Source organism: Sprattus sprattus, assembly GCF_963457725.1.
Source record: "Sprattus sprattus genome assembly, chromosome: 16".
NCBI lineage: Eukaryota > Metazoa > Chordata > Actinopteri > Clupeiformes > Clupeidae > Sprattus > Sprattus sprattus.
The window spans coordinates 18,314,461-18,330,083 of record NC_137914.1 but is presented as its reverse complement, the minus strand read 5'-3'; the positions used below and the strand labels follow the sequence as shown (position 1 = coordinate 18,330,083).

The 15,623-nt window shown below is 43.4% G+C and overlaps 1 protein-coding gene across 1 annotated transcript in view; it reads left to right on the top strand.

Moving 5' to 3' along the window:
• Nucleotides 1-6,961: 6,961 nt before the first annotated feature.
• samd11 (sterile alpha motif domain containing 11) overlaps nucleotides 6,962-15,623 on the top strand; it is a 62,173-nt gene continuing 53,511 nt past the window's right edge. The window contains 3 exon segments of the mRNA XM_080854177.1: nucleotides 6,962-7,564; nucleotides 7,567-8,103; nucleotides 9,483-9,574. Of these exon segments, the coding sequence (XP_080710303.1) occupies nucleotides 7,351-7,564; nucleotides 7,567-8,103; nucleotides 9,483-9,574 (843 nt within the window). The 5' untranslated portion in view covers nucleotides 6,962-7,350.

Genomic DNA, 15,623 nt, shown 5'->3' with positions numbered 1-15,623 from the left:
CAAGGCTGGATCCCATTAGACAAAGATCCCCCAAAATGTCACTCCACCACCGTCTATTGAATACTCCATAATTAAATGGAATTTAATTGTTTAGTTCGATATTGTTCCTTCTGATAGAATTTTGTAGAACATCTTAATGGACACTCAAGGTTACATTTAAAATGATACACATCAAGGGATAGGGATTTCACATTAAGATGTACCTGCATTTCTAATTAAACAAGGAAAAAGTCCAAGTTGAAGTATCCTGCTGACAAGAGAGGGCGTTAATCAGTGAGCCCAGCCTTACACGGATAAGATATGTGATCACACTGAGACAAAGACGTCACCACGGTACACTAATCAATGCTGTCTTGATTATTTGGAACAGATGTGTAGTGACGCAGTTAATGCAAAGAGTAACAGTGGCACTCTGACCCTGCTGTAAATTCAGCAACACAAAGTACATCTACCCCTGTCAGCTAGACCTGGAGGACGCAGAAACGTTCCTACTTCAACCTAATTATGGGGCACACATGAATATAAGATAATTATGAATATATTAGGAACACATAAATATCGTGTATAAAGTATAACGAAGTATGACTCACAACTCTTTCACTTTCTATAATACAGCTTTATTACAAAAAGTCGATTAGAATGAAATTATATAGGTACTTATTCTCTTTATTTTCTATTAGTACATTGACCCAGCACACCTGTGCTTTGTATTCTGTTAGCTTCCTTGTGTTTTTGTATTTTCTTTAGCTTCCTTGTGTTTTTGTAAATCATTTTCAGAAATAGCTAACAATATGTTAGACCTCATCAATCACAAAACAAAAGCATCCTGAATATTAAGGATTTATCACCATGCTCACAGCCCATCTTCAGTCAAAGTAGGCTAATTCCTATCTGATGAGGAACATACACACCGACCAGGCCTACCTGTATTTTCTTGGGAAATACTATATGGAGAATCCATCCTCCCTGATGGCGGGGCACAGGGCGTGACCGACCGTCGGAGCCGAAGTGGCCCGGGGGACTGATCGGCCGGGCGGCACGCTAATTGAAATGTGTTGGCGACTCATTGACGTCTTAGCTCTGGTTTCAGGGCTATTTCAAACCACAGTGCTGATTGCTGGTTTCACATCACACAGAAAAAATCAATACGGTCAGGGAGATCAGGGATTATTCTTTGCAAGCATATTCAACCCTTTCATACTCCGTTGTGTTCTAAGGCTGGCTCTAAGGTTAGTTTAAATAGTTTGTAATATAACATAATATACGTTTGCATATTCACCATAGCCAACATATTAAATGACTCCAATACTAACGAAATGTAATCCTCTTTGGGAGGCATTTACCAAATTAATGTTGTGCCTAATGAATGTTACTTTCCTCAGGCATGGTTGTTGATTTATTTTGGGTGTGCACATAAATGTAATTTTATTCAAGGGTGGTAAATTCTTTGGAATAGCCAGAGCATAGTAATCATTACGGGTGAGATAATGAGTAGGCCTAGTTTATGTTTAATGATTACCCGCAAATATTTGTGTTTTGGCACAAATATGAATGGTCTAACTTGTAAGGGCCTAGGTCCGATAAACTATCTCAAGCTCAGGCTTTCCTTGGCCTTCCTAAGACTGTCACTTGTCAACATGAAATGTAACGGTCTGGCTCTGTGACTAACCTTGGCCTCTATCTTTCAACAAAAAAAATCCAGACTTTTTTTTACACGGAATGTTATGTGGCATCTTTAAATCTGAAAATGTAACCAAAACTTTTCAGTAAGGCCACTTAGGCAGCTAACAAAACTAATGCAACATCATTAATAAAAATGGCGCCTCTGTCACATTCGTCTCTGTAGAGCGGGAGGGCGCGCTTGGGGGCGTACGAGTGTTGGGGAGGGAGCGAGGTTGGGCTACCAGGGGAGGAGTGTTTTGAAAGGACACAGACACTGGGGGCTCGAGTGTCGTCTCTTCGATCGCCGCTGTCGGTGTTGACAGCCACAGACGCTGGTCTAAAATGAGTATCCTCCTGGGCCGCCTGCCTGCCCGTCCAGCGAGGAAATAAATCCCATGTGGACGGGCCGCCGTTCGGGATCAGAGACAGCCGCCTGACCCTTTAGATCTGTGGAGTGAGGCGGAGGGCGCCGGCACGACAGCATAAACCCGACGAGCCTCTGGGGGTCTTATGTTACTCAGAGCTTTGTCGCCAGTGCTGCCTGGAACAGAGGGTCTCTGAAAGCGGTGGTGCCAGTACCATTAGACAAAGCCTGTGATTAGTTTTAAAGTCTAATTCCAGTCTGTTCCATTCAGTAGCATAATTATTGTGTTTTTAGCGTTAGCTTCAACTTGAATTTAGCTTAATTCTTGTGATTGGAGTAAGTCATCACACGAAAGGCTTTATTTTAGAAGTTTTATCAACACTCTTATACTATTAGGCATATTGCTTTTACAAGAACATTTAAGTGCCACATGAATGCTGGTAATGTGCACTGTGGAAAGTTTAAAAATGGATATGTAGGGTCTAGCCTTTAGGCTATAGCTTAACTGCCACGCAGACTTCAATAGAATGGTGGGAAGAAGGAATTCCAGTTTCTCTCTAAAGAGTTAATTACTCTCGCTGCGTCTCCGAAAGTGTCTGGTTGTTGGTGGGGGGATACGATGGAGGGAAAGACGCAGTTTTTTCCAATATGGGTAGGCCTATATATTTTTCAGCTCATGTCTGAAGGGCTGGCTCCAAGCGCTAGGGGTGGGCTCTCTCTCTCTGATGGTTTTCCAGTGAGTATTTGTCAGGTCAGACTGTGCACCGCCCGGCGGTCTCCGCTCCTCTCCCCGGGTTATTTATTACCTCTCTCCCCCGCCGGCAGCGCTGCGGCTCCGGGGCCGCTGCCAACAACGGCGCGGAGGCGGGGGCGTCTGAAGAGGGGTATGTCTACAGCCGACAGAAAGGAAACAAAGGAAGCGCGACAATAAGCAACGTTAGTCTCGTATGGAGAATATTAGTGAAGCGTTTTGTGTTTGTACACTGATGCATAACTGAGGTTGATGAATTACATATATGAAGTTTATATTTGAATAATGTGAATATCATATATGTTGGATCCTAAACCAGATACATTTTCTTGATTAAAATTGTTCAATAAAGATTGTTGTGACAACATACAAAATCCCATACACTTTTAGATTGGTGAAGCATGACGGTAGCTTAAATGTAAGTCCCCAAGCCAAGTAATCAAAAGACAATTAACAATGACATTGCATTAGATCTTCATCTCAGGGTGCTTATTTATTCAGACTAAACAAAAGTGAACAACGTGTCTGTGGGAAATGAAGATAAAAAAAAATGTCTATGGGACCAGAGGCAGGAAAAACAACAGAGTTTGTATTTGACCAGCTTGCCAGCGGCAGCTGGAACATCAGAATTGGGTTGCCCTCCATAAGGGCTCCGCAGACTAAACCCTGGATGATGGAACTGGAGTCTTGGATTCAGCTCCTTACCCATTACACTTCATTTTGTATTTTAGACAAGTCAAGATTTTATTTATGGAAATAAATAAATAAATTAAGAGGATGTGATAACTTGAGGTGGGGCTAGGTCTAGGTCTAGGTAATGTGTGTAAGGGCGTACTTACTTACATGAGAGGGCCCTCAGCTCTTCTGTGTTAATGGCAGTCTCCTATCACTCACCAGTCCTTGGGTACTTTGACCTCCAATGTTAGCCAGCCAATCTGATAGATGGCACATGTAACACTGAAAATAAATCTGGAGTTAGAATGATCACAGATGTTGTGATGGTGTATCATAACCACAATGTAGATGTTCTTAAAATGATATATCCATGATTTAACTGTCCTTAATAAAAGGTTACTAACCATTTTAAAATGCTTGTGACAGACATGGGGTCCAGTACAACGCTGTCCTCGCAGTTATGAGCGGAGGCTAGGAGGTACTTTGTCTAAAGTACCAAAAGATCATCTCCCAAGTAGGTAAAGCACACCTCAATAATACACATTATAACCCACACTAGTCATTAGACTAGGAGTTCTCCAGACATAAAAAAAAAACTCAACTAAAATGTTTCACCTAAAGCTGGTCACATAGAGACAGTATGTATCATTTTAACAGTGGATAGTCCAATAGCAAAATACACCATTATGCTAAATCATGAGTTCATGCAATGACCATCAGTGCTAATAATGCCAAGAGAATGTCAAAAATTTCTTATGAAGTTCTTTCTTAGAAGTTCAGTCTGTTTCAGTGGAAAAATGGCAGGAAAACCCTCAATCGACCTTAAATTATGAAACAAAAAGTGAATGTGGTGTTTGCTCCGCGTTGGAGGTGAGGCCTACTCATCTTCAGATGAAATCCGCCTTAGTGGTGGTGGCAGAGGTGAACCCTCATCCAGTTCTGCAGAACCCTGGAGGTGGATGCGTTGATGTTGTCTGAAAGGTCAGGGGGGAACCCTTTGAAGGCGTCCCGTGGGAAGGAGGCTATGCTGTAATATCAAAGTTCAGGGGAACCCCTTTGTTGGTAAATGCTCTTGAGTAGGTCAGGGGAGGCGGAACTCCTGACTCACAGGCACTGCTGATGATCAGGCAGCGTGTGGGTGTGAGGGGGCAGGGGGTGGCCCCGTCAGGGGATCCCTGCTCTGGTTTGTTTGGGTCGCTCCTGAAGATGCACTACACCGATATTATCACCTTCACCGTCTCTTTTTCCAGGTGGGTTGAGGTGAATTGAATATGTACAGCGTTTATCTCTTGTCAGGAAGTGCTGAGTGAAGCTCAGAAATGTGATTTTCCTCTCTCTCTCTCTCTCGTTCTGTCGCTCTCTCTCGATGTGTACATTTGGCTTCAAAGCTGCATGCGGTAAAACCCTGTGTGATAGTCAGACTTAATCGTGTTTATGAGAGTGAAATTGGTAACTAATTCTCCTGCCGTCATGCTAAGCCTCCTGTGAATCCACTTCAGAGCTATCCACACTTACCCTTGTGAGTGTAGGTTCATTTGGTTGACTGTTGGTTTCACAGCCTTCATGCTTTGCCACCATATCCTTTTGTACATGGTCTTTCTCTCTTACCTCTGTCTTACACCTACACAGTTAAACATAAGGGCAAGTGTCTTTTTATCTCAAGTGCTTGGTTACACACACTTCATCTTTATGTTCAAAGCAACGAAATATAAGGAAGGTGTTCTATCTATCCATAGCTGGGGAACTAGGTAGGTATTCTAACCCATTCTCTGTGAAAATCTAGATCTAACGTAGTTGCTTTTATCTCTCTCTGTCTCTTACTCGTGGAGTAATATGCTTCAGCTTGTAACGTAGTCGCACCCTTTTTTACTTTGGCGTTTTACTTCTTTTTTTTGTGAGACCATGGAGCTGGCCTCATGTTCATGAAAAAAATATAATCGTGGATTCACTGATAATTTTCTTATTTTCGGTGCATATGCCATTGCATTTAGAAAATATAAATGATGAACAAACTAATTTACATTGATATTGTGATTTTTGATGAAACTATCATATGAGTTTTGCTTAAATGTGTTTCACTGAATTAATCAGTTTACTTCAAATGCATAACTAGCATTGACATACTGTATAATAGGCATGGAATGTTCTTTGGTGTTCAACCTAAAATGTGGGGATATTATTCTAACAGAATAATACGGAAAGAAGAACAATTTGTGTTTTTTGTATATCCTAAGAGTAACTCAAATCAGACATTGGATTACTATACCACTGGCAGTCTAAATAGATTACTGCATAGAGGGACTTCAAAGAGGAATACAAGAGTCTGATGCAACCATCCCACTGCCAGGGTTGGGGAGTAACTAATTACATGTAACAGAGTTAGTTACATTTCAAATTAAATGTAATTGTAATCCATTACTGAGAAAAAAATATGTAATTAAATTACAGTTTCTGATGAAAATGTTGGTGATTACAAAGGGGTTGCATCCAAATATATCATGTTCCTTTACGGTAAAAAGCTTTAAAGCTTCTACGTAGCATGCCACATTCATCCTGTTCTTTTGCATCTTTTAAGTGTCCAGACAGGCTCCATTCATTAGGCAGTATGTGCTCAAATGTTAGGCATCGTTTTTGATTGGTTCTCTTGTTTGAATTTGCAACACCTCTACTGTTCCAATCAAAAAGTAATTGAAGGTTATCAAATGTAATACGTTTTATTACTTTGATTAAGTAATTAAAATATTGACATTACATACATTTAAAACAGGGTAACTAGTAATCTGTGACATATTACATTTAAATTGCTTCCCAACCCTGCCTGTTGCTTTGTGTTAGCGCATACCAGGCTCTAAAGAGTATTAATGCAGATTTTGGTTTATGCTTCGCTTCAGGTTGATGACAGTTGAATAAGACATGGCAGTAAAACGCAAAATGTTCATTTTAGTATTTCATAGGTACTGTAAACTACACGTAAAATATTATTCTTATGTGAACGATACAGCAGTTTAATATTTATTTTTTATTTTGAGGATCATTTCAGGGTAGCATTATTTTGGTGTGAAAGACCTCAGTGAGACCAATATACTATTAGTAAGTAAGATAGTAAGTACTTTATTGCACAATATATTAGATAGTAAATACTATAATGCACTGTAGATTGCCAGGGGTTACTTGTAATGGCATGCTTAAGGTTGCTGTCTTCATGAAACACTTTAGGGATACATATAATTACTGCTAATGTTGATGCATTTCACATAAAATGATGTTTAAATATGTGAGGAGTAGTAAATAGACAGATAGGCCTGTATTTCCTTTGAACTTAGCCTGAGGTTGGAAAATGTCACGCAACAGTGGCGTACGTCGCAGTACCCCCTGCCTTTTTTCGCGCTCGCCAAGCCTCCGCTGTTTAAATGGGCCAAGTTAGGGAAGCGGCGAAGAGTGCAAATCTTGTTTGGTCTGGGTCTATGAACTAAAGCGTGACTTTAACGATATATACAGGGTTAAAAAAACAAGCCATGCAAACGTCTCATTAGCTTTAACCATTAGTTGCTTTCGAGTACTTAAAAAAGGACGCAGAGGATGGTTAATTATTAACATAATCTTGGCCAGGCAATCAATAACAACTTTTTTTTTACTAAAGCAAGTGTAATGTCCTTCTCTGAGAGTATGAATAGTGAACTCATCATTAATCTCATGAGACTTGATTTAGTAATTTAGCATGGTTAATGCGTGATGTAAAAGCGCGAACCGGGATGTTTCAGAGTTTCTGTCAATAAAGGAAATAAAAACACTAGTGAGAAATATTTCAAGCTTCGACACCTTAAAATTCATCTTCAAGTCGATGAGGGATCAATAATCACTGAACCAACATAATGACCACGGCGAGAATCTCTCCTAGATGTCATGCATTAGCTGTACGAGTCCGATTAGACGTGGTAGGCTGGAGCTCGGTGAAAGCCGTCATGCAAGTGAAGCTCTGAGCCCAGCGGAGAGCGAGGCTGTTGAGAACTGGGAACTGGTGAATGGCAATCTGTTGGTGAATTTACGCGGACGGCTGTCAGACAGCGGCACGGGAGCCTTGCGTAAAACAAAGTGGAGCGCCTACAAGTCTGGACTAACCAACTCCGTAAAGAGGATACACAAGTTGGGACGGACGAACTGCTAATCACTTGTTACCGGCGCTTCGCTGTTAGTAACATGCCTGCCATCAAAAAGGAGAGACTGGATGGGGAAGATATGGCATTAGCTGCCTTCAACCATCCCGAATACCTGGCCCCTTTAAATGCCACCGCTATCCCCGTGGTGACCCCTCATCCACCGCCGTACGACCACATTTTCGCCCATCATCGCGCTTACTTGGGGCTACACGACACAGCACTGCATCACCAGAGTCTCCACCACCACCCGGATGACTTAATGCTGGAGAGATTCTCCTCCATCCCGGACTTTCAGCCGTTTTTTGACAACGGGGAACCATGTATCGAAGTGGAATGTGGGGAGAACAAGGCATTACTCTATATTAACAAACTGTGTCAGGGCAGTAAGGGACCCTCAATCAAATATCGGGGTGAGTGGCTAACCCCGAACGAGTTCCAGTTTGTGAGTGGACGGGAGACTGCAAAAGACTGGAAACGAAGTATCAGGCACAAAGGTAAATTATAACATATATAACATGCATGTGTACAGATGTGACGTTCCTCGTTTTTCAAGCGACTGTCATGTTCTTAGTTGTGTGATAATTTAGTTTCACCCAGCGCTCCGTGCGTTTGGAATTAAAGGGTTGCTCAGCATTACACCGAGTACTGCGCGTAGTTTACTGAAAGGAGTGAAAAAAAGAATAACACAGACACTTGACTGCTCCCTTCACAACGTTCATTAACGCGGCGCATCGGGAGTCAAGAACGTGGAATAAGGTGATAAGCATGACTACTGTGTACGCTGATGCGAATAATTTTTTTGTGTATTTGTGTTTCGTTGTGAGGCCGGGGGGTCACTGCTGATGCTACAATTACGCAGCACTTCAAGATTGACTATTTTGCTAAGGATACCCTCGTATTAAATAGACCACATGTCTTAGCACACGGGAAACGGTTTGTTTGAATAAGTGTATCTTAATATGAAAACGATTTCTGGCTATTTTGGAGCAGGGTTTAGGGTGTCGTGAAGATTGTTGTATATGTTAAAGATGCTTCATGCTTTACCAGCACAGAGAGCTTAGGATAGACAAAAATTAAACAAAGCGCAACTAGTATTTCAGGTTATGGTAGCTATTACGAATTGACTGGTTTATTTGAACAACTCACGAAGGATTGTTTGTGTGGTAGTGTTCATTTGTAAAGCTTAATGTTGATACGCTTTTCGCTGAAAAATATTCTGTAGACATCCCCCACATGGTTACTGTGTGGGCGCCCTTGCCTGTGAGCACGATGTCACCAGACTGATTCGAAATGCTTTACTGAAACATGGGGTGGGAATGATAACCGCCTCTGGCCGAACATTTTTAAGAGTTGCGTCTCACTCGTGGTGTGGTAGCGACGGTGAGGTGCCTTCATACCGACACCCAGCTACTCTTTGCATGGGAGCCCGAGTGTGAATGACTGAGATAGGAGAAGGGGCAACGTTGGTCAGTACTGTGATAATTACTAATCCGTTGCTGTCTAACAGGAATATTTGAAGATATCTGTATCTGAACCTTAGTGGCCTTAACAACCTACTGAGAGATTGGCATAATCTGGATGTGTTTTTAATGCCTAATAATCATAGCCTATGTGTCAGTGTCAGTGTGATTGGTAAATATTTCTAATATGTGATTCTTTTTTTTTTTTTTTACTGTGTGGTTGCTATTTTCTCTTGAACAAATCAGAGATGTGATTTACATAGCATTTCAATAATCAATCCTGACAGGGCATCCAACAACGAGACAGTGTAGCTTTACAGTGAGCTCTGTTTCATTTGTGTCATTGTTCCCTGTCATTAAGTTTAATTTGGAGGAGGTTGTTATGACTAATGGTGTGTGTCCTTCTCCTTCAGGGAAGAGCTTGAAGACCCTTATGTCCAAAGGAATCTTACAGGTACACCCTCCAATCTGTGATTGCCCTGGCTGCCGGATCTCATCACCAGTGGTAAGACCAGAGTTCTGTTTGTCTTTTTCAAAATTCGATTGGCTTGTCACAGTGCTTCCATGTTATAACATGTTATGTGTAGTTCAATGTGTGTAAATGTCCACAATGTCTCTTCACTACTGAGGTACCTGGCTGGAGTGTTTGTGACCCCCCCCCCCCCCCCCCCCCCATCACTGTTCATGTGTGTGTGTTGTCATAAACATTACATTTCTATCTAAATGCCATCTCAAAGTCTGAGTGGTATCACTTGATATTTCAGAAAGCTTAGTTTAGGAATGCCATGTTGTATTTGTATTTATCTGTGCAGTGATATGCGCTAAACTCTTGTGGAGATTTTGTGGTCAATATAAGGCCTTTTCCCTGTGCGTAATCTAAGGCCACAATTAAATCAAGCAGGTTGAGAAACACACAAATATAACAGTTGCATGTATGTGAAGCACATTTTAAGAATATATGCCCCATGTGTGTGGCTAGAAAGAGCTAAGAACAAAACAAAACTTAAGTTAGTCAAATCGACACTGACCTGACATTCGTTTTTGCAGTGTGGCTGTCTGTTGAGCAAATGAGGTCTGATAATTGACAAAGTTGGCTTAAATATGTGTAAATGTGACTATGAGTATGACATATGGGTATGAGGTATGTGTATGCGTATGAGGTTCTTTAACATGATGAAATGGGATCATACCCTGTTTATCTGATACATTCCTCTGGTGAATGTGCCAGAAGCTTCTTCTCTGAAGTTATGAATTCCCATGTTACCCTTTCGGATATGACAGACACAGGGGAGAGGCAGATTACATACAGGAAAGTTAATCAGTAATATAAATAGATGACTTATTGGCTGTAACTCTAATTTTTCATTGTCCTTTTGTTCTTATCTATGGCTTCACATCTTATTAAAATACACACTGGGGTCCTTTGGCACTTGCGTGGCCAGTGCGTACTTTTGTGGGACGCTGTGTGTTTGGTTTGTGTGTGTGTTGGCTGCTCAGGTGGTTGGATGACAGGGTCTGTCTATACACAGGTGCTGGAGCATTTTTATCTGAACTGAGCGCATCTGTTGTCGCCTCTGACGGTTAAGCTGGTGGGAAGGGTGTAAGAGGCTTAGCAAGCTACTGAGTATGGCTATGGCTGATTATTGTGTGCGAGGCACGCAAGGCAAAGGCGGTTAAGATAAGCGGAAGGTGTTTGAGTGATACAGGTAAACCAGTGACGTCGCAAGGACTAAGGATACAGTGAACATCTTTGAATAGTTTTGTCATTAATTCACTAAATTCACTTAATTCATGGTTTGGTTATCTCTTCTGGCTAAATAATGGCACATTCGTTTACCGAACCACATCCTCACATACAGTATAACACCATAAAAGATATCGACAGATGAATGATTACAGAAGCTATCAGTCACTTGAGTTTGCATTTCAAATTGAGAGAACCTCAATAATTACACTGTTTTGAGATTTATCGGTTGGTCACGCTTCGCTGGCATTTATCTTCTAAGGCTAACTGGTCCTACTGATACTGATATACAGAATCGTAATTCCACTGATTAGAAAAACAGTGTTTTTGTTTAATGTCTAATGTATATTTAAAGCAGTTTCTTTTTACCGCTCTTTAACTGTCCTCATCATCCACATGTGTGTCACTCGGTGACCTCTTATTGTGTTGTGTTGTGTTAGCTGTGGTGGAGACCCCACCAATCCACCCCAGCACCAACCTCCACACCCCAGTGCACACACACACACACAACCCCCCTGCGGTTTCGTGAGAGGTGTGGACGAGGAGGGCAGGCGGTTGGGCTCGTCTCTCGTCTCTCTGCGTTGGCTCTCCCCCACACCCCACCCCCTCGAGGGCATTGCACACACCGCTGCTCACGCTCTCGCTCCCTCTCCCTCTCTCTCTCCCTCTCTCTCCCTCTCCCTCTCCCTCTCTCTGTTTCTCCTTCTCTCTCCCTCGTAATTTTTTTCTCTTGTTGTTTTTCCACTTTTTTTCCTTTCGCTCTCTTTCTCCTTCTTTCTGTTTACTTATAATAATGAGAAACCCGCTGCAAACCTTGACATAAAACATGAAAAAACACAAGCACATACACATACACATTCAGATAACACACAAAACCCAAATCCATTGGATTTTAATGTGTCATGCATGTGACATCATAACAATGTTGTAGCTAGCATTATTAATCTGCTAATGCTAATCATGTAAACTCTTTATAAAACCTCCGCTGGTGAATGGCTAAAGGCACCTCAATAAAAGCTGGATCTATGTCTTATGCCATGTTATTATGTCATACTTTTTAAAGAATGGCACATTTTGCTTTGTAAGGACATATGAATGTTGGCTTGAATGGTAGTAGAAATATAGAAAGCAAGGCAAATATGTTGTTCTCACAGAGACATAAAAAGGAATTGAAAAGAAGTGAAAGAAACAAAGAGAAAGGTTTCATGAGCTAATGGTGGGTTTCTTTTGTACTTCTGGTTGGCCTGATAAAATCAGAATACTGAATGTAATGAACATCACCTCAAGGTGACGCTTCTCTTTCCTAGCAACACCCAAAATAGATTTGTCACCAAGCAGACCTGAGATGTGAAACCGCGGCCCGCTGGTCAAACCTCGAGATATGAAAACAGAGGCCCAAGCACGCTAACGCACACACTCTCAGGCTGCTGTCTGAGCATTTTCTCTTCTGAGAGTCCCAGGGAACAGGTCCTGCTTGAGTCCCACTGGCCAAAACAGCTGAGGCAGAGGACGTGCCCCCCACAACCCAGAGCTTCCTCCCTTGGGTGCTTGCTCTTCTTCACGATGCCCCGTAAGCCCCACTTTGCCCCACTTTGCCCTTTACCCTCTTGTCTCTGCCCCCTGTGAGTTTGAGTTCACTCACTGTCTCTCTCACCTGCCACGTACTGGAGGAGTCAAACCACTCCCCTGGATGTATTCAGACGCCCTGTGTGTTGGCCTCAGACCTCTTGAATGGGCACGAGTGAGGACAGGATAGAACCCTCAACAGACTGTGAGGTTATGCATACCTCTTTGAAATGAATTAAACAGAGAAACATGGGGCCTGCCAAGTTCTCTAGGTTGGGTAGTTGTTCCGGGTTTTGTTATGAATTGGTTTATAAGGACATAAGTAGATCTTACAAACTGTTATTTTTCTTGGTCTCTCCAATCGAATGACTTTGCCTGTGCTGTTTTCTTGCTGTTTGTGGTGTTGCCGCCCGGCGTCGTTGGTGGCCCTTCAGGGGCCGGTTTGTGCCGCGGCGCGCTGGCTGTTGTCTCCCTGGAGAAATGTGCTTCCTCCACTTTGTTTTTTTTAGCGGAACTAGCGGAGGCCGGGAGGAAATTACACTCTCCTCAGGCTCGTAAATATCTCCTCGAATCAGGGCTTCCCCAACTGCATCCTGGGTAGAAAAAAAAATCTTGTGGGGGATGTGGGATGTGAGAGGGGGAACGAGGGGTGGTAAAAGATGGTGTTTGTTAATGGACAGCAGAGAAGCCATGGCCTGAATCACAGAGAGGCAGTTAACTAGTCATTTGGCCTAGTATTGGTTAGAGTGCAATGACTCCTCTTTGGGATATCTCCTCATGCGAATATGTAGTCTTGCACACAGCAGTGAGAAGACATTCACATTTATGTGGCCCTCAGAACAAACAGAATACATGCATTGGAAAACACAAGTAGGGCAGAAACACTCGCCATGTGTGGAAATCGGCTCTTGTTTTTACCATCCCCTGCAAGCCTTCCCAAAGAACGGTAATAATAATGATAAATGATATTACGGATCGTAATAATATTTAAATAAAAAGCTTTTTTGACGGCAGTGTTGTCGGTGTGGTAGTGCATAGGAAGGGTCCGCTGAGTCTGAGCTGAGAGAGTGCTGTTGCAGGGAAGAATATTGGCAGGAACTGGGGACTGACGCCACACTGTCTCTCAGCAGAGCACTCTCTGCGGGGGGCTAGGGAGAATGTGTGTGTGTGTGTGTGTGTGTGTGTGTGTGTGTGTGTGTGTGTGTTCTTGCTTGTGTGTGTGTGTGTGTGTTTGTGTGTGTGCTCGTGCTTGTGTGTGTGTGTTGTGTTTGTGCGTTTGCCTCTCTATGTTTGTGTGTGTATCCCCCCACATGGTGCCTCAGCTATGCTGCTATGGCAACGCCAGGATCCCTCTTTAGGACAGCTTTTTTGCGAGTGCACACACACACACACACACACACACACACACACACACACACACACACACACACACACACACACACACACACACACACTCCCCTGGCTGTCTGGGGCGTCTCTGAATTAAAAGCGAATGTGGATTAGATAACAGTTCACCCCCACCTCGAAATGCAGAAAACTCACTTTTACATTCCCTTGCTTGTTCTCTCTCTCTCTTTCTCTCTCTCTCTCTTTCTCTCTGTAGTTATCTCTCTCCCTCTCACATGGTCTTCCTGTTAAGTAAATTCCTGTAATTTTGTCTCAGCTGAGTTTTTACTCCTTGGCGTTGTGGCGTGGCGTGGCGTGGCGCGGCATGAGTCACACACGTTAACACACTCACACGCATACGCTAACCACTCCCTCGCTACCCACCCTCCGCATTCATTACATTTTGTCTGCGACTAAGAATAACTGGGCGAACAATGTCTCGGCAATTATAACCGATGGAGACATTCTATGGGAATGTGGTGGCAGCCAAGCAAGTCGGATGGGGCCATTAATACGACATTAGTGAGTTAGTGGAGGTTGATGATGGGGTCAGGGGTACAGGAAAGGGTACAGTCTGAGACTCCTTTTGTCAGGCCCAGGGGCGGGTGGAGGGGAGTGGGGAAAGGTGACGGGCTTACTATCTATCAGGCCACTGCAGCCGATCGGTACAAAACCACTGAAGCTCCTAACAGGCCAGCTCCTCCCACGTTGTTTACAGGCATCTGATCTGACCTAATTTAACCGTCAACCGTCACGGGAGTGGCTGCCGTACGCCGGATAACGGATGACATATGGCGTGGGGAGGCAACGGCGGCACTAAAAAAGTTCCGTGGAGCGGTTTGCCCTGGAAGTAGCAATAACAGCAACAACAAAAAGAAGGAAAGAAAGAGAACAAAGAACACATGAAGAATAGGTTGGAAAAAAAGAGGGAGGCCAAAACCGAAAAAAGACGAACAAAAGTCTTTCCAGTACCACGTTAAAATATTTATGCCGCGCTTCAGAGACCTGTAGTTCAGCCCGCAGCGTGTGGTCTATGGAGTTTAAAACTTGACCCTTGTCCACAAGCTTGCTTTTTCTTCCTTCCTCTCTCTCGCTCGGTCTTTCTTTCTGTCTCTCTTTCTCTTTCTCTATCTATTTCTGTCTGTCTGTCTCTTTTCCCTTCCTCTCTCCTCTTCCCTCTTCTCTCTCTCTTTCTCTATCTCTTTCTGTCGCTCTGTCTTTCTTTCAGTCTCTCTTTCTCTGCCTCTCTCTCTCTCTGTCATTCTCTCTCTCTCTCTCCCCCTCCTTCCCCTCCATTTCCCTCTCCATTTTTCTCTCTCTCCCTTTTGCCTCTGGGGAGACTGGCGGAGTCGTTACCTGTCCATAAAACTCTCCTGCGGCGGGCTTGGCGGGCCTATCCAAACACTCGGGAGAGAGGAGCTCGCATGCATCACTGCACCGCCACTGACCTCCCAGCGCGGGGAAGCGCTTCAGTGGTCTGAAACAGCCCGCTCAACGCGTGGGCCGGAGGGGTGGGGGGCGGGGAGGGGGTGGGGGGGATGCAAGGCAGGCGGGAGTGAGGGAGGGGGAGGAGTGGGGTGGAGGTGGGGGAGTAGGGTTTGGCGTGCCTGTCCTCCCACAGCGCTTTCTCACTTTTCTGCTCATGAAAAGCCGTCGGTTTGCTGCAGCCTGTTCCACAGCCTGTTCCCTCACAGTATTTAGCTTTTCCAACTGTGAGAATACAGTGGGAAACTCCAGACACAGAATGAATACTCATCTAAAACACTGGCCAAATAGATGTGGTGATAAAGAGGTATAGGATTTAACATAATATAGAATGTACTCTTTGTAATACAGAAAGCACACATTTTAGGACCAG